This window comes from Pristiophorus japonicus, chromosome 10 (assembly GCF_044704955.1).
Source record: "Pristiophorus japonicus isolate sPriJap1 chromosome 10, sPriJap1.hap1, whole genome shotgun sequence".
Lineage (NCBI taxonomy): Eukaryota > Metazoa > Chordata > Chondrichthyes > Pristiophoridae > Pristiophorus > Pristiophorus japonicus.
Genome location: NC_091986.1, coordinates 177,736,790 through 177,761,371, shown reverse-complemented (window position 1 = coordinate 177,761,371; position 24,582 = coordinate 177,736,790). Strand labels below are relative to the sequence as shown.

General features: G+C 41.9%; 2 protein-coding genes and 1 long non-coding RNA gene across 4 annotated transcripts in view; 2 read left to right on the top strand and 1 right to left on the bottom strand.

The window, feature by feature from the left end:
• sparta (spartin a) overlaps nucleotides 1-8,520 on the top strand; it is a 50,968-nt gene extending 42,448 nt beyond the window's left edge. For both annotated transcript variants that reach the window (XM_070892350.1, XM_070892349.1), the window contains one exon: nucleotides 6,904-8,520. In XM_070892350.1, the coding sequence (XP_070748451.1) occupies nucleotides 6,904-7,096 (193 nt within the window). In that variant the 3' untranslated portion in view covers nucleotides 7,097-8,520. The remainder of the gene's footprint in view (nucleotides 1-6,903) is intronic.
• Nucleotides 8,521-10,042: 1,522 nt separating this feature from the next.
• Nucleotides 10,043-19,530, bottom strand: LOC139275206 (uncharacterized). The gene is made up of 3 exons (XR_011595694.1): nucleotides 19,390-19,530; nucleotides 12,926-13,023; nucleotides 10,043-10,320 (listed from the first exon to the last, which is right to left on the bottom strand). It is a non-coding gene; the product is annotated as an uncharacterized lncRNA (long non-coding RNA).
• The window catches only part of ccdc169 (coiled-coil domain containing 169), a 140,445-nt gene continuing 135,339 nt past the window's right edge, over nucleotides 19,477-24,582 (top strand). Inside the window, exon 1 of the mRNA XM_070892348.1 lies at nucleotides 19,477-19,663. Coding sequence (XP_070748449.1) covers nucleotides 19,584-19,663 — 80 coding nt within the window. The 5' untranslated portion in view covers nucleotides 19,477-19,583. The remainder of the gene's footprint in view (nucleotides 19,664-24,582) is intronic.

Below are 24,582 nucleotides of genomic sequence, written 5' to 3'. Positions count from 1 at the left end.
AGTTTATGAAAGCAATATATATTTTGTTCATAACTGACATTTTATACTTTCAGATACAGAAACATGACAACTTGCACTTCAAAAATGAACTAAATTGGTTCAAACAGCATTATTTGTGAAATTAATTGCTTTAAATTAGCTTTATCTTTTTGGCACAATGCGTCAAGATCAGTTTTTTGTGAATCATTTTGTGCAATGTTTGCTCTTGCTACTGTAGAACTATTCCATGCTAAAGGGGAGCAGGAGCATTGCTGACTGCTTCAGTTTATTTTCTACAATATCCTATTGATATAAACGTGGTTCTCTTTCCTCTGCCCCTGCGTATTTTGAGAATTCAGTCCACCCATATAGTAGGTGAGCTAGTTTATTTTAATTTGTGTCTTATTAAATAATGAACAAGATTCTAGTTTTCCATTTACTTCATTTCTGCTGCCAACAGTATAAACTTGTGTGTTTAGAGTATTTCTCCCATTTGGTCCCTTTCCCATGTTTGGTAATACTGTACTCTACATCACTTTCTCAGAAATTTGGAGGTGGGGGCAGTCAAACACAATCTAATGTTATTTAACCACTATTGCCATACTCTACTTAATGTTAACCATTTATTCACTTTGGTAGGAAGAATAGAAAAATAGATTTTTTGTTAAATTGTGAGAAACTATTAAATGTTGGAATTCAGAGATTTGTGTCTCCTCTTGCAGGAAACAGTTAGCATGCAGGCACAGCAGGCAAATTGCATGTTGGCCTTTATTGCAAAGGTGTTGGAGTACAAGAGTAAGGAAGTCTGACTACGTTTGTACAGGACTTTGCTGAGACCACACTTGCAAGTATTGTGCACAGTTGGTCTCCTTATCTGAAGTAGGCTATACTTGCCTTGGAGGCAGAGCAACAAAGGTTCACTAGATTGATTCCTGGGATGAGAGGGTTATCTCACCTATGAGGTGAGATTGAGTAGATTGAGCCTATACACTCTGGAGTTTAGAAGAATGAGAGGTGATATTGAAACATAAGATTCTGAGGGGGATTGACAGAGTAGATGTTGAGAGTCTATAACTAGGGCTCAGCCATTTAAGACTGAGAAATTTCTTCACTCAGCGTTGTGAACCATAGAAATTTACGGCAGAGAGGGAGGCCATTTGGCCCGTTTTGTCTGAGCCAGCCAAAAAAGAGCTATCTAGCCTAATTCCACTTTCCAGGTCTTGGTCCATAGCCTTGTAGGTTACTGTACTTCAAGTGCATATCCAAGTAGTGTTTAAATGTACTGAGGGTTTCTGCCTCTACCACCTTTTCTGGCAATGAGTTCCAGACCCCCACCAGCCTCTGGGTGAAAAAGGTTTTCCTCAATTCCCCTCTAATCCTTCTACCAATTACTTTTAAATCTATGCCCCCTGGTTACTAACCTCTCTGCTAAGGGAAATAGGTCCCCCCCTGTGCACTCTATCTAGGCCCCTCATAATTTTATACACCTCAATTAATTCTTCCCCTCGGCCTCCTCTGTCCCAAAGGAAACCACCCAGCCTATCCAATCTTTCCTCATAACTAAAATACTCCAGTCCTGGCAACAGTCTCATAAATCTCCTCTACTCTCTAATACAATCACATTTTTCCTGTAATGCGATGACCAGAACTGTATGCAATTCTATCTGTGGCCTAACTAGTATTTTATACAGTTCAAGCATAATCTCCCTGCTCTTATTCTATGTCTTGACTAGTAAAGAAAAGTATCCCATATATCTTTGCCATCTTTTCTACCTGTCCTGCTACCTTCAGGGATCTATGGACATGCATAGAAAATAGGTGCAGGCGTAGGCCATTCGGCCCTTCGAGCCTGCACCGCCATTCAATGAGTTCATGGCTGAACATGCAACTTCAGTACCCCATTCCTGCTTTCTCACCATACCCCTTGATCCCCCTAGTAGTAAGGACTACATCTAACTCCTTCTTGAATATATTTAATGAATTGGCCTCAACTTTCTGTGGTAGAGGTTCACCACTCTCTGGGTGAAGAAGTTTCTTCTCATCTCAGTCCTAAATGGCTTACCCCTTATCCTTAGTGACCCCTGGTTCTGGACTTCCCCAACATTGGGAACATTCTTCCTGCATCTACCCTGTCTAAACCCGTCAGAATTTTAAACGTTTCTGTGAGATCCCCTCACATTCGTCTGAACTCCAGTGAATACAAGCCCAGTTGATCCAGTCTTTCTTGATATGTCAGTCCCGCCATCCCGGGAATCAGTCTGGTAAACCTTCGCTGCACTCCCTCAATAGCAAGAATGTCCTTCAAGTTAGGAGACCAAAACTGTACACAATACTCCCAAGTGTGGCCTCACCAAGGCCCTGTACAACTGTAGTAACACCTCCCTGCCCCTGTACTCAAATCCCTTCGCTATGAAGGGCAACATGCCATTTGCTTTCTTAATCGCCTGCTGTACCTGCATGCCAACCTTCAATGACTGATGTACCATGACACCCAGGTCTCGTTGCACCTCCTCTTTTCCTAATCTGTCACCATTCAGATAATAATCTGTCTCTGTTTTTAACCACCAAAGTGGATAACCTCACATTTATCCACATTATACTTCATCTGCCATGCATTTGCCCACTTACCTAACCTATCCAAGTCACTCTGCAGCCTCATAGCATCCTCCTCGCAGCTCACACTGCCACCCAACTCCAAGATCTCTCTGTTCCTCTACACTTTGCAGTATCCTACCATTTATTGTGTATTCCCATGATTTGTTAGCCCTCCCCAAATGCATTACCTCACACTTCTCCAGATTGAATTCCATTTGTCACTTTTCTGCCCACCTGACCAGCCCATTGATATCTTCCTGCAGTCAATAGCTTTCTTTCTTAATATCAACCACACGGCCAATTTTTGAATCATCTGCAAACTTCTTAATCATGCCTCCTACATTCAAATCTAAATTATTGCTATGTACCACAAAAAGCCAGGGACCTAGTACTGAGCCCTGTGGAACCCCACTGGAAACGGCCTTCCAGTCACAACACCAGTCAACCATTACCCTTTGCTTTCTGCCACTGAGCCAATTTTGGATCCAACTTGCCACTTTCCTTTTGGATCCCACTTTTATGACCAACTTGTCATGTGGGACCTTGTGAAAAGCCTTGCTAAAATCCATGTCGACTACATCAAACGTTTTACCCTCATCGACTCACCTCAAAAAATTCAATCAAGTTGTCAGACACGACCTTTCCTTAACAAATCCATTCTGACTGTCCTCGATTAATTCCTGCTTTCTAAATGAGGATCAATACTGTCCCTCAGAATTTTTTCCAATAATTTGCACCACCGAGGTTAGGCTGACTGGCCTGTAATTACTTGGTTTATCCCTTGGTGCAATATTAGCAATCCTTTGGCACCACACCTGAAGCCAGAGAGGATTGGAAAATGGTCAGAATCTCCTATTTCCTCCCTTGCTTCTCAACAGCCTGGGATACATTTCACTGGGCCTGGCAATTTTATCTACTTTCAAACATGCTATAACCCCCTTAATACTTCCTCTCTCTGTTTATCTCGTCTAATATTTCACATTCCTCCTCTTCTACAATGTCTGCATTATCCTTCTTTTGTGAAGACAGATGCGAAGTATTCATTAAGAACTGTACCCACGTCTTCTGCCTCCACACATGGATTACTTTTTTGGAATCTTTAGAATTCTGTACCCCAAAAGGCTGTGTATGTTGAGTCGTTGAGTATATTCAAGGCTGAGATAGATAGATTTTTGGACTCTAGGGATATGCAGATCGGGCAGGAAAGTAGAGTTGAGGTCGAAGATCAGCCTTGATCTTATTGAATGGCGGAGCAGGCTCTAGGGCTGTATGGTACACCTGCTCCTAATTCTTATGTTCTTCTTCCAGATCTGGTTACTGCCAACTGAAAAATTTCACTAGCACAAAGTTCTTTCATTATGGAAAGCAGTGTGTACGTTTTCTTGATGGCTCTCACTGACCTGTGTGGTACTGAGCTGTATAGACCAGGAAGATCCCAGTCTAGGGTTAACTGATCTCCGCTAGGGCAGCATGGAAATGCTTAATGCTACTTGGCAAAGGAGGGAGGGGGGGAAAAAAATCAGTTATAGTTCCTGCTCCTTCCCAGAAATCCATGACCCTAGTGGGGAAGCACTTATGTTCAGCTCTTTGGGAGTACCCTTGCGTGGCTCCATTCCTATCCAAACATTGCCAGTGCATTTCCAGCAATGGTATCGTTTCCTACACTCTAACTATTGGAGTGTGGCACTCCAAACAGATTCTGACACTGAGTGGGCTAATTAGCACTATATTGGTTCAGCAAACAATTGCCATCGAGCCACCAAGTACATGTGGTGATGGAACTTAAGAACCTTGTGCAATGCAGAGCTTTTTGGAATAGGGAACTCCCAGCCCATTGGATGCCTTCCATTTTGATAGTTAGAACAGGAATACATACATTATAATAATCAACACCTCAGACTGGTAGTTTCTTTTCCAGTTCTTAACTCACTCTAGAGTCGGATCTCTGCTTTTGCTGGGTCTGCACTCGCTCTCCGACCATCATTCCATTCCTCTTCCTCATAAGTCAGCTCTTCTCCACCCCTCCAACATTCAGCATTCTACATTCATCGTCATCTGTAATAGTCAACTTTTTCTACTCCAAACTGCAGTTAGAGACTTCCGGCCTCCTATCCATCCTGTATCTAGTCCAAGGGCAGTATATGTAGTCCCCTAGCAACCGCCGCCCCCCCACATTCCCCATGATCATATCCCTATTGCATCCTCCAGTAACCTCCAGTGTTCCCTCAGGATCTATTGTTAACCACTTCCTTAACTACATGCTGCCCCTCAGCCATGACAGCCACAGGCATGAGGTCAGCTTTCACATAGACACTGATGATGCTCAGTGCTACTTCTTCACCATTTCTCGCTGTCCTTCGATAACACTGTTAATGGGTACTCCTCACTGGTTTTGTCATGGGCTGTCCTTGCTATTCCACTTGCCACCTAACTGATGCAGGCATGTCCAATAAATTTGCTCTGCCCCCAGCCAGATGGTGCATCACTTGCATTTTTCTCCCAAACAGGCAAGAAACATTCTGAATGAGGTGTGGTGAAGATCTGCTTCCTAATGACTGGAAACTAGTTCGTGGCTAAAATGCCTTTTTAAATTCAGATGATGAAGTAAGGCTTCTGCTTTCTCTTCACCTTTCCCCAAACCCGTGGTGTGGTCATTTGGCTGCACCTCCTTCACTCCCCTTTGGCAGGTCCCCTTGGACAGTCAAACTCTTGAAATTGTTGGTGCCTTAACTTGCAAATGCTCCACATGCATCTGCTGTGCTCAAAGCCAAGCTAAAGTTCTCCAGCTGAAATTGCATTGCCTCGAACCTTGGGTCACCGTCAGTGACATCTGTGGCCAATTATACTGGATTGGCCAAGCCTGCTGTACTTTACATTTCTTGCCTCCATTTCCCTAATGATGCTTTCACTTCTCTAATGGCGCTAAAAGCCCTTCACTATCTACGTCGGTTCGAATCAAAATCTTGACTGGCATGGGTGATCGACTGCCCCCCCCCCCCCACTTCCCCACTTCTCTCACCCTGCATAGGTACTTCAACCAAACTTTGGCCACAGGTATCAAACAAGAGTCTCCCAATGTGAGCAACTTTGCCCTGCATGAAGTGTAATACTTCACCAGACGGAGCTGTAATATCAAGGAACATCAACCCCTTTGCATCCTGTTCACTATGATCTGGAAACACACATTTTTTAATCTATGGTCACCGCGTAACCGACCACCTTATGAGTTCAGGTTGTTGTGTCACAGGATTTCTGAAAGACAAGCAAAGGTTGGCCCTGTACCCACTTTGTTACAATACCTAATTTTTGTCCTCCACTTTTGTGGCCCTATTTATAGATTCATTCCAAATGGGCTGAACAACTGGCTTACCAAGTGCTCCATCTGTGGTTCAGAATGGGGTATCTGATCTCCCACCCACCTGGACACTCGCAAGGCCATAAAATTGTTGATCTGTTCATTTAGCTGCTTGAGATCAGGTAGCCATAAATTGTCTGGAACTCTCTCCTAAAAGTTGTTGCAACATTAAGGACCAAAATCCCGGTAGTCTGTTATATTTTCACCTGCTAACCAAATCTTCCAAATGTCCCTAAGCTGGTGTTAAATCATGCATCTCAAGAATATAGCATGTTTTGTAACATCATAGTTCACACATTCTGCTGGATTGACATGAGAATACACAACTCATTGATGTGAAACAACTTGCCCATATGTAATTGGCTCACTTATGGTAATAAGCTGTCGACACACATACCTGAATAAACCCAACAATATCTATCCTCTCCCTTTTTAAAATTTGGAATTAAATTGGATTTATCAAAATTGTAAGCCAAGTGTTCTGGAACCTCAATTTCTGAACTCCTTGTTGAGCCCTTTCTCCTTCTCCTCCTCCTCATTCCCGAATATGCACTGTTCTCTTTTTGTTCCAGCTTGTACTGCTCTCATTTTCAGGTTCCCAGCCTCCAACCTCAACATTTCTAACTGGGACACCTGATTCTTAACTCTTGCTTTGCAGCCAACTGAGCTAGCTCAGTATCTTTGTCTACATCTTTGATATGGTCAACTTATTAAAAAAAAAATTAACATACTGGGGGTATGCAGCATTGTGGTTATGTTACTGGACTAGTAATCCGGAGACTCAAGTTCAAAAATTTAGCAGTGACCCATTTCCAGAAAAAGGTAGGAGTAAAGGGGAGAGAGAACCATAAAATTTGAAAAAATTCTGCTTAAAGTGCACAGCAGGTTAGGTAGGATCTGCAACAATCTGCTTTTTCTGGCTGCTCTGCTTTTGCTTCTTTAAATGATTAAAATGATGATCCTTTCTGATAAAGGTATGGGTCCGCTGCTGGGAAAGCTACAGACAATGCCGTGAACTCTGCCATCAATGTTGGTGTGACAGCTTTTAACATTGATCATCTGGGTATCAAGGCTGTGGCACGACGCACCGCAAAGGAAACTGGAAGTGCTATTCTAGTTGACTACAGATTACAAGAAACACAAGAAAAACAGGGAAAAAAAGAGTGAATAATTTCAGCTTTGAGAATATCTGTATAACTGAACAGATGCTACATGGTTATATTTTGCAGAATTCAATTTTCAACTAACATGCAGCAGTTTATCATGCAGAATTAAGAACCTCTTGCACTATAGATCATTATACTAAATTGTTTTTGTGACTGTCATTTTGGCTTTATTTTCCAATGTTGTGATGTACATTAATATACTAATTGAACACTACACAAGTTAAGGGTGAAAGAAATGAGTAAAATTTTGTTTTAGCCCTGTGAAGGTTTTTGGGGTGTTTTCTTCCATCTTTCCTCCTCAAATCTCTAACAGCATACAAGATCATGATATAGAAATACATGGCAATGCTTACGTCATTGTACATAAAGTTCATATCCAGTGTTATATTGAATATAGTTCTTAAACTGCTAAAGAATGTCCATTTTCAAATGGGAATTGGTGCACTGATTGGGGGATAAAATCCAGAGAAAAGTTTAATATCTTCCCCATTGCTTATATATTTAAAACAGAAGTACACATCCATGCTGTTTGTGTTTAAAGATTCTTATTTTGGATGCAAACAACCATTTTCTATAATTGAGTAAAATGAGTAAACTAATTTGAATATTTGTGCACTTTTTATAGTGGGACACTAGAATTTTGTTGGAACATAGAGGGTGAAATTATCTTGTACGGTGCTGTGAAGATTAGCATATTAAGTTGAAGGAGCACTACAGAAGAAAACAATTAATTAAAAAAATCTGCACCAATAGTGAATGTAACAAACTCAAATGCTTAAAATCTCTGTGGTGCAATATTGTACAACATGTTGATTTAAGCCAAGTAATACAGCTAGAAAATGACCAGTTTGGTGGTGGTGGCATCTAGATGCTGTGTGAGTACATTCAGCCCAGAACTTGATGGTGCACCACAAACTTGTGTTGTAGCAGAGATAAGAATACGGTACTTAATCTATGAACAGCAAAATAAGTTTGTACTGTAAAAGAGTAACTTTTGCACTGAAAATGAATTTGCGCCATTCAGGTTAAAATATGCCAGTAACCAAAAACACTCAACATTGAGGCTAGTCTGGTAGAGTTGGCATTTCCTATACAATTTTGAAAGCTTCATGCTAATCTTCAATGGAAGAACTTTTTAAACTTTGAACAGTTTATGCCACTTACAATTGTGAATAATGAAACTTGATTGTGCTGCTTGCAATCAGCAAAATGGTTCTAGAATGAAGCACACTTGTGTACAGGTAAATTAATTTTGTTCTGGGAAAGGATGAAGACTAAACAAATTTTTGCTTCTATCCCAAGATTGCTGATTAAACAAGAACAGCTGTAACACTGTTACTGTAACATTACCTTTTCCTTGAATACCTTCTTGCATTAAACTCTTGACTCCCTTTTCCTCAATTAAATGCCTTTGTTTTAAACCAACCTACACTGTGTAGTTGTATAAATGTATTTAAATTGTGTAACTGGGTTTCTAATTCATTTAGTTGAGTTTCCTACATTTATTTGTAAATAAGGGAAGATATCCTAAAGACCTTTTGTGCAGTTTACATAATATAATTAAGATCTTATTTAATTTTTATATTTAGCTACTTTTTTTAAAAAAAAGCTTATTCCCTTTTGTAGACTAGCATCAACCAACCAAGAATGTGGGCCATGGAATGTTTCACAATTCCTCAGTATAAGGGGTTGGTTGGCCTTTCTCTTTTTTTTGGAGGACAAATGTTAATGTTTCTCCCCTTTCATAACAGCTCTTCGCGCTCTCTCTTCTCTTTCCCCCCCCCCTCCCCTTTGCCCCCCTACAGAGTGCACCTCTAAAATTCTCCATTACTAAGTGTGAATGCTACACAGAAATCTCTTCCAAGATTCTAAAGTTGCACTGGAAATACACCCTAATTTTTTCTCTCCTACATGTATGCGTTTATCTTCCACTTTGATCTCTCTCAGCCCCTCTGCCATCATTACTGACTCTTCCCCCTCAGATTTTTTTTGATTTTCCTTTTCTCTTGCTTCTCTTTACTTACTGCTTTGTCTCCAAGTATGGTCGCTGAAAGGCAACATGCAGGTTCAGATGAGTGGCTAAGTTTGAAGCAGCAACATCAGGAAGTTGGTAGGGGGGAAAGTTAGCAGTGGCCTCTGGATCTGAGGCATGCTGGGAAGGGATGCAAATGATTAGGGGAGGGGATCCAAGAATCTCATTAGCCAATTGTGGGGGACAGGTGCTAGCAACATCAGACTCTGCCTTTGTGAACATGGTCAGTGAATTGCTCCATTCTTCCGCTCTCGCTTCAGTACAGAGCCACAGATAAATGGGGTGCGCACTAAACACTAAGCATTCACTTCTGAATAACTCACCGGTCGAAATTAATGTTAATGGGTTCTTTGGAACTAAAGAAAAAGCAAGCTCAGGCAGCATGACAGACTTCATCAGTAGGAGTATACTGAATTAAAAGAAAGCTCCTGCTCCCAACAGTGATGCTCTCCTTCAGTTGGATCCTACTTCAGGAATCCAGTGCTGCAGGACCCCAAATTAAGTACAGAAGGGAAAAGCGCAAACTTTAACAGGAGTGCACTTCTGACACAGCACCACTCGGTATTGGGATCAATGTCAGCCTAGATGGAGTTTAAACTCCTGGTGCAGGGCTCAAATCCACAATCTTTAGGGCCAGATGCACAAATACTACCAATGGAACTAAGCTGACATGAAAAAAGCAGAATACCTAGAGTCTTCAGCTTTATATATTTCTGATTCCACTAAATCCTATTTAAATATTTAATGCATATTACAATTATACTGTTTACTGTGCTCACTTAAAGCTAGCATAGTGTAGACTTGAGCCTTTACAGACTTGGTACTGTAATAGAATTCAAGTTATTCATGAAATCAGTTATTTTTGCATGTGCTCTGAAGGAGATTTTTAAAACAAGTAAAACTGTACTATTTAAATTATCAGATCAGATTCAAGTCTTTATTTTAGTGAGACACAAAGAACATACACTGAATTGCTGATATTTACATGAAATGTAAAAACAATTATAGAACATTCACTCTCATTGAATAAACTGAACAATGCCCATAAAGATCACAAGTAAATTCTACGATTTTGAATAGATTCGGAATGCTGGTTTTCACTGCACAACAAGAGTAGTTTTCCAAGAAAGCTATTGGTTCAGTAACATGCTACCAGGCTTCACTGCTGCTACCCGTTCCAATCTCGATTGGACCTACAAACAGAAAAGTTTAGTTTGCTTCAGTTGTTATCCTGCACTGAATTTGTACTGTCACGTTCATGTAAAAATACTCACTGGGAGCAAGATTAATCATTGCTGCTGTTCAGTTTTCGAGCTGGAGAGGAAGTTAACTAACAAATAACCAGTATAAAGAATGGAAAAAGATTAAGGGCAATAAATATACATATCTACATAGGGCTGCAGAGTTATCTATAGATGAAAAATAATTACTTTATATAGATCACAGGTCTCCTTACTGCCAGCTGCCCATTACAGCCAATAAAGTACTTTAAGTACAGTTACTGTTGTAATGTAGGAAATGTGGCAGCCAATTTGTGCAGAGCATGGTCCTTCAAACAGCAATAAAGTAAATGATGAGATCATATGGGTTTTTGTTGGTGTTGGTTGAAGGATAAATATTGGCAAACTCCTGCTCTTGTTTGGAACAGTGCCATGGGATTTTACTGTGCACCTGAAAGGGTAGATGGGGTCTCTGTTTAATGTCTCATCTAAAAGATGGTACCTCTGACAGTGTGACACTCCCTCAACTGCACTGGAGAGTCAGCCTAGATTTTTGTGCTAGAGGGACTTAAACCTACAACCTTCTGACTCAGGCGAGAGGTGCTACCACTGAGCCATGGCTGAGGTTGTACTACAGACCCGACCCGGCCTCACCCCACCCCCCAGCTAAGTGGAACGGAAATAGAATCGCAATGATACAGCACAGGAGTAAACCATTCAGCCCATCATGTCTGTGCCAGTGAGGAAATCTGTAGACAAATGAGGAGAGTAGGAACAACAAAAGTATTATTCTAAAATTTTAATTAGTTATTCATTGGGGTAGAGATGTAGTATACAGAGAAGGAATGGAATTCCTAAAATGTGTGGGACTCCTTTCTCAAACAGTATGATATGCCTACAAGAGGAAAGTTATTGCTAGATCTAGGTATGAATAATTAAATAATCAGGAAGATAAGTTAAATGTGGGTCAGCACCTTGGGAATAGTGATCATGAGCTAGAATTTGCACTGCGTCTCTGGTTTCTCAGTGGTTTGGGGCAAAAACTGGGTCGGCAAATTTCCAGAAGTCCACCAGCGGTTTCAAAATACTGCTGAGGAGCTAACTGCCGGTGTGCATCATCCATACACTGCCATCACCCAATTCTTTTGACTCGGCAGTGACCCGTAGATAAGTAGAAAAAAAAAACACCCACGAGAAGCAGTGGGAGCTGGGCGGTCGGTAAGTAGCCCTGCAAAAAAAGTTAATGGGTTTTTAATAAGGATTTTAAAATTCTGTGAATAAGGTGAAGAGTGCCGAGAATGTGTTCTGATTTTATTTTACGTTTTATGGGGGGGAAAAAAGAGTGTGCTTTCCTCCTTCTAGGCCCAACCCATAGCCTCTGTGTAAATTTTAGTAATTACCGCCCATTTTGTTTAAGAATCAGCCCAAGATTCTATTTTCCGCCGAAAATCGGGGCGTAGGGTCCATTTTTTGCGCCAGGCGGAATTCTTTCCTTTTTTATTAAATGGAATTTTTCACCGGCAGTAATTTTAAAATCTTAGCGTTATTTTGGGCAGCAATCGGGCGCTGACTTTTTTTGAAAATCTAGCCCCATATGTTTAAGGTTCAAACAGAGGGAAAAATATAGTACAAAGGCACCAAATTGGAAAAAGGCAGATTTTTAAAAATTGAGTTAGTTAGCGGAGGTGAGGTAGAAAGAGAATTTAGTGCACGGGATTGACGCTTTTGTAGATCGATCTTCATGGCATATATAAAACTACAGGCTTTTGAAATATCACTGTCATGTGAGGAATATGCAGTACCTCAAAGTTGAATTGAATTGCTAAACCCAGAAAGATCCTGTGATTTTAAGCTTGCTTTAGAGATAAAGCTGTCAATAAATTGTGATCAAAGCAACATACTGTTGACGTGCTATAATTGTGCAGACCCCTGTAATATTTCTTCCAGATGGAATTACAGTACCCATATAACGCTCATGAGAAGGTAAATTGTCAGTGGAACTAGAATAAATTAATAGAAAATCATAAAACATTAACTCTTGTCTCAAGCTGGGTCAGGTTTGGCAATTAATTACCAAATATAAAAATTTCAGGAGCAATAGGAAGAGAAGGAGGTGATGTGATATTATAGACAATATCATAGCATTACTGTATATGGATTTAAAGAGAAGTGATCCAAAGCTCAACCCCTTTGGATTTGGCTTAGGAATAGCAAGGGACTGACTGGTAACACTAGTAAATTTTGTTGAACAAAAAAAATAGTGCCAGTTTGTCACTAAGGGGTGTGGGTGTTCAAAAATAAATTCAGGAGTATTTTTAAATGCAGACTTGAAACTAGGGAGCCTGGGTAGCAACAGTTGAAACTAGATGGAAGTATTTTGAATGAAATTACCAAAGATGTCTGTTGTGGGAAACCGAAATGTAACACTCGTGCATTGGCAGCTATAGGTTGGGTAAGTCAAATTGTTGGAACAGAGTAAAGAGTGATTCACTCTGACCAGGATCACTCAAGGCTAACATTCGATGCCTCAAATGGGAAGATTTCCCAAACAAAAGTTAAGTTTGCAGCTTCAAGTTACCTGATTGAAATTCTGGCTGAGCTTTGTAAGCACTGCATTGTGTTCCACCATTTTTTTCTGGTACATAGCCAATTTAAAAGATTCTTCAGTAAGTTTTTCTGTAATAAATAATTTAAACACATGAAATTGAGTATAATGCCTCTAACATTACAATACTAGTCGATCTCCCATGGTATTTTGCATGGGAAGTCAAGCTCAAGGGTAATCATGAAGCAGGGTTAGAGCACCTCACTAGGGAGGGTGTGTAATTACAGTGACAATGTTAAATAGGCGGTTCCATTATAAATGTGAATGCAAAAATTTGGATATTTAAAAAATGGACACCATTTTTCATATTACTAGTCAATCTCCTGTGGTGTTTCACATTGGGAGTCAAGAGTTGGTGTAGTCTTCAGGTGAATCAGAGTTGAGACTTTTTAAAAGTTACACTCTGTCCTCATTTTAAAATTGAGACTGAATTACGCTGTGCCCTGATCCAATTATCCCCTGCCCTCTTAACTCCACTTCACCTGAAGACTACAAGTCTTGACTCTCCATGTGAAATGCTGCAGGAGACCGACTAGTAATCTGCACACATGGAATCTACAATATTAGATCATTCAGTTTAATTCTTGCAATAATATTCCATTAAACTGCTCTTTTAAACTGAGGTCTCAATTGTGTTTCAATCCTATTAGTGGTCCATGATCAGAACATGAAGTCCCAATTGCTTCCAGTGGGAGGAAGGTTAGTGTCAGTGTACTGGCCAGGATATTCAGTGTTATTTGATTTACATGAGCAAAGATAACAGTTGCTCACCTTACAGATGACAGGCTGAGGAAAATTAATTATATCTGCACAAACTCAGTGTTGCTTAATCTGCATAAACTCAGTGTTGCTTAAAGTGGACTCCTCCTCCTCTTCCTCTTCTTCTTCCTCCTCCTCCTCTCTCCCCCCCAAAAAAAATCTAATCAAATAAGTTCTTGAATCTCCTTTCATTCCTGATGGCATTTGGAACATTTGTGTGTTCAGAAAGGTACAATTGGTTGGATCCAAACTGTAACATTGGCATGTTTCTGTTCTGTAGACTCATTCAGCCCAACAAGTTTAGGATCCATGAGAGCTTCCTCCCACCCTTCTATTTTGTTTCTCCCTCATGTGCTTATCTTGCTTACCCTTAAATGTATCTATGGTATTTGCCTCAACCATTCTTAATCACTCTTTGGGTAAAGAAGTTTCTCCTGAATTTATTAGTGACTATATGCCTTCTTTTGACACCCTCACATTTTCTCTACCTCTATCCCATCAAACCCTTTCATTAACTTAAATACCTCTTATCTGGTCATCCATCAATCATCTCTCTTGAGGAAAGAGCCCCAGCCTGTTCAGCTTTTCCTGATAAGTATATCCACTGAGTTTTCAGTTCTGGTATTATCTATGAAGCTTTTTTGCAGCTTCTGCAATGCCTTTATCTTTTTTATAATATGGAGCCTAGAACTGTGCACCAAGGTTCTGTACAAGTTCCTCTGCTTTTCGATTCTATCCCTCTAGAAATGAACCCCAGTGCTGCTTTGTTCTCCCTGGCTATTGAACTGTGAGCGGACACCATTGTTTCAAGAGGACTTGTGGTTCTCATTCCAAAATTTACAAATCAACGTTTTATCCTTTTATAAAATTCACACACAAATGAAATAACTTTGGTATAAAATTATTTCAACTACCTCTTGTATAATCATATCATGCTTCAGCTTTACTATCTGATTTATACACCATAGCACAAATGCAACTTGTCAAACATGAAGTGATACAGTTCTCTGAGGGGACAGTTGTTGGCAACAAGAGAACTGTATTGATGAACTGCTCCACCATGATTGGATTTAATGTCCTGCTCTGGTACAGACAATACTCCAATCAGACTATCCAACATCCGCTAAGAACCACTAATTAAAGCAGTAATCTTATCCTTTTTATCAAGTGAGCAGGTAAAGCTGATTCTCATTCACCTTGCAACTACTGTATAACAGATATGGAGCCAAAAGAAAAGCCTGCACTGCAGGGAAGCGCATCTCTTTCCTGCTTGAAATAATCTGATTCAAGACTTTCCTGTTATAATAATTGGAGTGCAGAGGTTACAAGCACAAAAAAATACAGAAGGGAGGGAATAAACAAGGAACAAAAAGGGGAAAGAGAAAGACACCTTTGATATAAATTTGTATCTTCAAAAGAAAATAATCTTTCCTGTACAAATCACTCCTATTTGCCTTCATATTAGATTGAACTTGATTAGTCAAATTAAAGTTGCCAAGCATTTAGTAGCAGTTTGATTTCAAGAGGGTTAGATTTACAAATGATGGCAGAGGACTTGAATCAGGTTGATTGGACATCCCTATTCGGTGGGGAAATTACCAACACACAAGAAAATACCTTTAAAACCATCCAAATGCAAAAATAAGTCATGCATGTCCCTAGATACAAAAGGGTGGCATATGCTAAAACAAAGCCAAAGTGGCTCACTAGTCATGTGCAAGGCCAAATCAAAGCAAAAATAGTTTTACAGATTAAAATAAAATAACTCGTAGAACAGGGATTTCAGCTAAAGGCAACAAAAGCTACTATCAGTGTCCAAAATATAAAAGGCGGCGGCAGTAGTGGACAACTGCAGCAGCAATAATGAAACCTTATTTTTAGCTATGGTGGGAGCCAGAGGGGGATAACTACAACTTTCACATATAGCACCTTTTAATGGAGAAAAACACCCAAGGTGCTCATCTCTGTGCAACCAAACCAAAATGGACACTAAACCAAACGAGCGTTATTAGGAGGGGTGACTAAAAGCTTGATCAGAGGTAAGTTTTAAGGAGGAGCTTAAATATGGAGAGGGAGATACTGAGGCAGAGAAGTTTAGGAAGGGAATTACTGAACTTAGAGCCTAGACAGGTGATCAGGGAAGGTGGTTGCTTGAGGCCAAAGTCGAAGGAAGAGAGTGTTTTCAGGGATTGTAGAGCTGGAGAAGGTTACAGAGCGAGGAGAAAGACCAACTGCATAGGGCCATTAAAGGATTCCTCAGGCCAGATTCAGGTGAACTCCCAGGGGATAAAAGAGGTTTTAAATGCTATTTTGCATTAAGTCTTCACTCCAGTGGACGGCAGCTATGGTAATTTTCAAAAAAGGCAACAGGTCAGAATTGGAAAATGATAGTCACATTGGCATAACTTCAGTTATAGGCAAGTTGCGAGAAGGGATTCTTAGATCTGCCTGAATATGGACAGAAAAGGATTTAACAGAGGCCCTCAATATGTTTTCTAGAAACAAAGGCCATATCTCACCAACCTGGTTACAATTTTTGAGGAAGTTACTAGGTTAATGGACAAAGGTAACCTGGTCAACATTCTACACAATGGATGTTGACTTGGTGGCACACAATAGGCTACTTTTTAAGATAGAGTAAAGTTCTAGATAGTGATTGGAGGACAGATTCAGGGTTGGATAGGGAATTGGTTGCATTTTGGTGGGCAAGAGGGTGGTTCTGCATGGAGACCAGTTATGAGTGAGTCTGGAAAGGATTGGTGATAGGACCATTAATCATAACGACCTATATTAATCTGAATAAAAGTGTTGGGGAAACTATCTGCGAGTTCAAGAATGTAACAAAAAATTGTGCAAGTTTTGGAACTTTGGATGAAAAAAACTGATTACAATCAGATCCAGGTGTAGGGGAAATGAGGCTGCATTTAGCAGATGGCATTTAAAGTAGATAAATGTAGTGTTATGCACATTGATAGGGCTAATGCCAAACATATGCACACTATGCAGGGTTCTGAAATATAGTCTGTTGAGCAGGAAAGAGACCCATGTGTTATAATACAAATTTCTAAAAGGTTCATGACCTGTGCTGCGAGGCTATTGCTAATGCAAACCAAATATTAGGATGTCTTGCCAGGTAGAAACAATGTAAAACAAAAATCACACCAGTGACCTTGTTAAAGACCTTGGTTAGATCTAGAATACTTGGTCCGGTTTTGGTCCACTCACACGGTGAATGATATAAAAGGAAAATAAAATACTGCAGATGCTGGAAATCTGAAAACAGAAAAAGATAGAAATACTCAGCAGGTCAGGCAGCATCAGTGGAAAAACAGAAGTCCGTTCATATTTTAGGCCTCAAGACTCTTCAGGAATAGGAGATACCACAAATGAACAGCATTTAAAAAGGTACACAAAGGAAAGAGGGACTGGAGAAAAACAAACAGGAAAATAAATAGAACGTGAAATGCTTGGGTGGAGAACAGGAAATTGATGATTAAATGGAAGACATATTAGCAGGAGGCAAATAAGAAATCAAAAAGACATATACAAGACCCAAAGTGTGTCTGAATCGCTAAAAGGGGATAGGTAGAAAAGGGAAGCATGAAAAACCGGCAAGCTCCAGTGCCCCAAAACTCAAGTGGAATAAAAAAGCAGGTCGCCACCACAACTCTTTTGGGGGGGGGGGAACAAAATAAACATTAGATCAAGTGCCCCCCCCCCCCCCGATCTGGGGGGCACTACAGACACTTAACTGCCCCTTTTTCTAATAAATGTTTTTTTTTGTGTGGTTTTTTTTTGTGATTTTTTTTGGGGCATTAAAACCATATATTTTACAAGTGCCCCCTATAAAAGGGGAGGGGGACACTAAAAATCTGGCAATTAAAGCAAATTAAACTTTAAAACATATAAAATCAAATTAAAATTTGGTTGCCGGGGGTAACTATGCACTCCAGTCCCTCTGGCGCCCACCTCTCACAGAAGACCACAAGTGTACCGGTGGACACCGCGTGCTCCATCTCCAAGGACACCCTGGCGCGGATGTACGCACGGAAGAGAGGCAGGCAGTCAGGCTGAACGACCCCCTCGACCGCCCGCTGCTTGGAACAGCTGATGGCACCCTTGGCCATGCCCAGGAGCAGTCCTACGAGGAGGCCCTCGGACCTACCCGCTCCCCTCTGCACAGGGTGCCCAAAGATCAGGAGTGTGGGACTGAAGGCAGGTTGCCACCAATGGTGTTGACAATCCTACCAGCTGTGCTCCAACAAAGGGAAGCCCACCCCAAGTACCAATCCACTCCCCCATCCTTAGAAACACCGGTGCAGCCATCCCACATTGCCAGCACTGACTACTAGAGAGAAAATCAAAGTTGCAGTTAACGTCTGAAGTCGTTAAGGCCAACGAGCTGCAAAATGCTTAGCAGAAAAATAATGGGGGAAATGTTAAACTTAACCTCCGTAGCGGGAATCGAATGGGCTGCCTGTTTTACAACCAATGGAAAGTATAATCAGGCGGGCATTGAAACGGGTGGCCGAGGTGTACAGGAAATCCTTCTGTGCAGAGTGGAAAGGCAGAGAAAATTTCCGAGAAAGGCTCAAGTTAGAAGCCTACCAATATCCAAGGTAAAACTAACTGGCCTATAATTTCCAAGCTTATCCTTTTCCCCTTGAACAGGATTTTAACATTTGCCATCCTCCAGTTATTTGACAATTCAAACTTTTTTTGGAAAATTATCTGTCCGTGCTGGCCTGTCCTGCTCATGTCGACTTTATTCTTCCCCCTGTCCATTTGCGCGCCCATTTTGGCTGCCATTCCGGACCCAAGCCATTCAATACTTTGTCCACTTTTCCCCCCTTTCCTTTTTCTCTTTATCCCTCCCTGACCGTTCTCTCCTATGGTCATGCCTCCTTTCATCTCTCTTGTCTCAGCATCCGATTATAATTGCTCAACCACTGGTGGCCATGCCTTCTGTTGCCTAGGCCCCAAGTTCTGGAACTCCCTGCCTAAACCTCTCGGCCTCTCTTTCCTCCTTTAAGAAGTTCCTTAAAACATACCTCTTGCGCAAATTTCTACTTATGCGGTTCGGTGTCAAATTTTTATTGCAGAATACTCCTGTGAAGCTCCTTCAGACGTTTCACTACATTAAAGGCGCTATATAAATACAAGTTGTTGTTGTTGAGGCAAAAGTCACATCAAATGGCACTTGCATGACTTGCCAATACTGTTAACAGCACCGTGACAAGAACGATTTTAGGCAAATTAAACTTTAAAAAAAAATTTCTGGCACAACATTTTGCAAATGTGAAATCATGTACTCTCTTTTAGCCAATAACATACAAAAAGAGCCCATGCAAAATTCACAGTTTAAATCATTTAAGTTGTAATCACAATGATTCAATGTGCATAAATAAAACTTTTGCACGCTCTTGGCGTGATTCCTGAGGCTAAATAAATCACGTCAAAGGGCACCGTGATTTGCAAATAACATAATTGTGGCAAAAAACAAAACCTGTCATCCCTCTCAAAAATCCCCCCAAAACTTTTGTTTACTGAAAGTGCCCTGCTCTGCAGCATTCCCTCCCGAAATGCAAGTCTTTGTTTTCTCCTATAAATGTCAGTCTCAAACCAAACTGGGTTTGTCGAAAAACCTGCAGCTGGTGTAACGCAATGCACGTGATTACCGATATTCACTTTCATCCTCTCGTACTCTTTGGCAGACTCGGACAACAACGTTCTGTCCATGGCCTTCGCCCGCTAAGAATTGATTGCGCGGGGAGCTGTCAGACACCCACAGTGCAGGAGACTTCCGGGCTCGGGTCACGTGGCCAGCGCGTTGCCACGGCGACGGGAAGTAACAAGCGCGGCCCGGGCCAGCATGGAGGAGGCGCGCGCCGACTGCAGCGAGCGTGACTTGCAGGCGTTGAGCGACGAGCTGGAGAACGAGAGGCAAATGAGGTAAGCGGAAAACTGGGGCAGCGCAGGTGGTGCATCAGCTGCTCCTCACCTTTGAGCCATTTTACCACTGGGGTTCCTCACTATTGAAGACCTTGACTCCTGCTGCTCTATTTCGTTCAAGCCTGTTGAGAGGATCTTTTTTGTATCATTTAAAAACCATGTGGTGAGAAACATGCAGCCAGCTTCCAGTGTTGCCAGCCGAGCTTTTTTTTACCGGATCAGAATCTGTGAGACATGCTGCGTGCGCTATCTAGTGGCAATGGATTCTGGCATTTAAAACATGGCAACTCTTTCTGGGACTTGCAGTTTGGTTGTGTTCAGTAGGAGTTTTAGGCAATGGTTAGACTTGAAAAAAAACTTATGACACAACATTTTGCAAATGTGAAAGCACACTGTTCGCAAAAACATTCGCTAAAGATCCCAACATAAATCCGCCGCTCAAATCATTTTTCAGTTGTAACCATTTAATCATTCATTACACATAAACAAAACATGTACGACTTGTCAGGTGAAAGTGATTTTTGTGGTATTGATTCAATGCTCATTAGGTGGGAAGTGCAAATTTCAGTATTAAGCTAAACATTTGCTAAAAACTTGTATTTTAGCACACATAGAAACATAGAAACATAGAAAATAGGTGCAGGAGTAGGCCATTCGGCCCTTCGAGCCTGCACCGCCATTCAATGAGTTCATGGCTGAACATGCAACTTCAGTACCCCATTCCTGCTTTCTCGCCATACCCCTTGATCCCCCGAGTAGTAAGGACTACATCTAACTCCTTTTTGAATATATTTAGTGAATTGGCCTCAACAACTTTCTGTGGTAGAGAATTCCACAGGTTCACCACTCTCTGGGTGAAGAAGTTTCTCCTCATCTCGGTCCTAAATGGCTTACCCCTTATCCTTAGACTGTGACCCCTGGTTCTGGACTTCCCCAACATTGGGAACATTCTTCCTGCATCTAACCTGTCTAAACCCGTCAGAATTTTAAATGTTTCTATGAGATCCCCTCTTTGGGCAGTTGGAGCAGCGCGAGTCCGGGGTTGGTGAGGCCTATAAAAGGCCCAGCGGGAGAGTAAGGCGGCGGCAGTTGGAGCAGCGCGAGTCCGGGTTTGGTGAGGCCTATAAAAGGCCCAGCGGGAGAATGAGGCGGTGGCAGTTGGAGCAGCGCGAGTCCGGGGTTGGAGGCCTATAAAAGGCGTGCTTGTGCAGCTACAGGGAGAAGGCAAAAAAGAAACAGAAAGGTGACGTCATAGCCAAAGGGGTTAATTGATTGGCTGGTGATTGGTGAGTAGTTTTTCTTTCTTCTCTTTAACAGTGAGTAAACTTTAACATTATTGTTGCCTATCTAAAGGTTAAGTCATGGCAGAAGAGCTCGGTCACGTGTTATGCTCCTCTGTACTATGTGGGAACTCAGGAATGACTCCAGTGTCCCTGACGACTACGTGTGCAGGAAGTGTATCCACCTCCAGCTCCTGACGGTCCGCGTTGCGGAGTTGGAGCTGAGGGTGGATTCACTCTGGAGCATCCACGATGCTGAGAATGACGTGAGTAGCACGTGTACCGAGTTGGTCATACCACAAGAGAAGGGTCCACAGCCAGATGGGGAATGGAAGACCAGCAGGAAGAGCAGTGCAAAGAAGGTAGTGCAAGGGTCCCCTGTGGTCATCCCCCTGCAAAACAGATACACTGCTTTGAGTACTGTTGAGGGAGATGACTCATCTGGGGAGGGCAGCAGCAGCCAAGTTCATGTCACTGTAGCTGGCTCTGTTGCACAGCAGTGGAGGAAAAAGAGTGGGAGAGCGATAGTGATAGGGGATTCAATTGTTAGGGGAATAGATAGGCGTTTCTGCGGCCGCAACCGAGACTCCAGGATAGTATGTTGCTTCCCTGGTGCAAGGGTCAAGGATGTCTCAGAGCGGGTGCAGGACATTCTAAAAAGGGAGGGAGAACAGCCAGTTGTCGTGGTGCACATTGGTACCAACGACATAGGTTTAAAAAAAAAGGGATGAGGTCCTATGAAACGAATTTAAGGAGCTAGGAGCTAAATTTAAAAAGTAGGACCTCAAAAGTAGTAATCTCGGGATTGCTACCAGTACCACGTGCTAGTCAGAGTAGGAATCGCAGGATAGCACAGATGAATACGTGGCTTGAGCAGTGGTGCAGCAGGGAGGGATTCAAATTCCTGGGGCATTGGAACCGGTTCTGGGGGAGGTGGGAATAGTACAAACCGGACGGTCTGCACCTGGGCAGGACCGGAACCAATGTCCTAGGGGGATTGTTTGCTAGTACTGTTGGGGAGGAGTTAAACTAATATGGCAGGTGAATGGGAACCAATGGAGGGAGACAGAGGGAAACAAAAAGGAGATAAAAGCAAAAAACAGAAAGGAGATGAGAAAAAGTGGAGGGCAGAGAAACGCAAGACAAAGAACAAAAAGGGCCACTGTACAACAAAATTCTAAAAGAACAAAGGGTGTTAAAAAAAACAAGCCTGAAGGCTTTGTGTCTTAATGCAAGGAGTATCCGTAATAAGGTGGATGAATTAACTGTGCAAATAGATGTGAACAAATATGATGTGATTGGGATTACGGAGACGTGGCTCCAGGATAATCAGGGCTGGGAAGTCAACATCCAGGGGTATTCAACATTCAGGAAGGATAGAATAAAAGGAAAAGGAGGTGGGGTAGCATTGCTGGTTAAAGAGGAGATTAATACAATAATTAGGAATGACATTAGCTTGAATGATGTGGAATCTATATGGGTAGAGCTGCAGAACACCAAAGGGCAAAAAACGTTAGTGGGAGTTGTGTACAGACCTCCAAACAGTAGTAGTGATGTTGGGGACGGCATCAAACAGGAAATTATGGGTGCATACAATAAGGGTGCAGCAGTTATAATGGGTGACTTTAATATGCACATAGATTGGGCTAACCAAACTGGAAGCAATACGGTGGAAGAAGATTTCCTGGAGTGCATAAGGGATGGTTTTCTAGACCAATATGTTGAGGAACCAACTAGGGGAGAGGCCATCTTAGACTGGGTGTTGTGTAATGAGAGAGGATTAATTAGCAATCTCGTTGTGCGAGGCCCCTTGGGGAAGAGTGACCATAATATGGTGGAATTCTGCATTGGGATGGAGAATGAAACAGTTAATTCAGAGACCATGGTCCAGAACTTAAAGAAGGGTAACTTTGAAGGTATGAGGCGTGAATTGGCTAGGATTGATTGGCGAATGATACTTGAGGGGTTGACTGTGGATGGGCAATGGCAGACATTTAGAGACCGCATGGATGAACTACAACAATTGTACATTCCTGTCTGGCATAAAAATAAAAAAGCGAAGGTGGCTCAACTGTGGCTATCAAGGGAAATCAGGGATAGTATTAAAGCCAAGGAAGTGGCATACAAATTGGCCAGAAATAGCAGCGAACCCGGAGACTGGGAGAAATTTAGAACTCAGCAGAGGAGGACAAAGGGTTTGATTAGGGCAGGGAAAATGGAGTACAAGAAGAAGCTTGCAGGGAACATTAAGACGGATTGCAAAAGTTTCGATAGATATGTAAAGAGAAAAAGGTTAGTAAAGACAAATGTAGGTCCCCTGCAGTCAGAATCAGGGGAAGTCATAACGGGGAACAAAGAAATGGCGGACCAATTGAACAAGTACTTTGGTTCGGTATCCACTAAGGAGGACACTAACAACATTCCAGATATAAGAAGGGTCAGAGGGTCTAGTAAGGAGGAGGAACTGAGGGAAATCCTTATTAGTCGGGAAATTGTGTTGGGGAAATTGATGGGATTGAAGGCCGATAAATCTCCAGGGCCTGATGGACTGCATCCCAGAGTACTTAAGGAGGTGGCCTTGGAAATAGCGGATGCATTGACTGTCATTTTCCAACATTCCATTGACTCTGGATCAGTTCCTATCGAGTGGAGGGTAGCCAATGTAACCCCACTTTTTAAAAAAGGAGTGAGGAGAAAACGGAATTATAGACCGGTCAGCCTGACATCAGTAGTGGGTAAGATGTTGGAATCAATTATTAAGGATGTCATAGCAGCGCATTTCGAAAGAGGTGACATGATAGGTCCAAGTCAGCATGGATTTGTGAAAGGGAAATCATGCTTGACAAATCTTCTGGAATTTTTTGAGGATGTTTCCAGCAGAGTGGACAAGGGAGAACCATTTGATGTGGTATATTTGGACTTTCAGAAGGCTTTCGACAAGGTTCCACACAAGAGATTAATGTGCAAAGTTAAAGCACATGGGATTGGGGGTAGTGTGCTGACATGGATTGAGAAATGGTTGTCAGACAGGAAGCAAAGAGTAGGAGTATATGGGTACTTTTCAGAATGGCAGGCTGTGACTAGTGGGGTACCGCAAGGTTCTGTGCTGGGGCCCCAGCTGTTTACACTGTATATTAATGATTTAGACGAGGGGATTAAATGTAGTATCTCCAAATTTGCGGATGACACTAAGTTGGGTGGCAGTGTGAGCTGCGAGGAGGATGCCATGAGGCTGCAGAGCGACTTGAATAGGTTAGGTGAGTGGGCAAACATGGCAAATGAAGTATAATGTGGATAAATGTGAGGTTGTCCACTTTGGTGGTAAAAACAGAGAGACAGACAATTATCTGAATGGTGACAGATTAGGAAAAGGGGAGGTGCAACGAGACCTGGGTGTCATGGTACATCAGTCATTGAAGGTTGGCATGCAGGTACAGCAGGCGGTTAAGAAAGCAAATGGCATGTTGGCCTTCATAGCGAGGGGATTTGAGTACAGGGGCAGGGAGGTGTTACTACAGTTGTACAGGGCCTTAGTGAGACCACACCTGGAATATTGTGTACAGTTTTGGTCTCCTAACCTGAGAAAGGACATTCTTGTTATTGAGGGAGTGCAGCAAAGGTTCACCAGACTGATTCCCG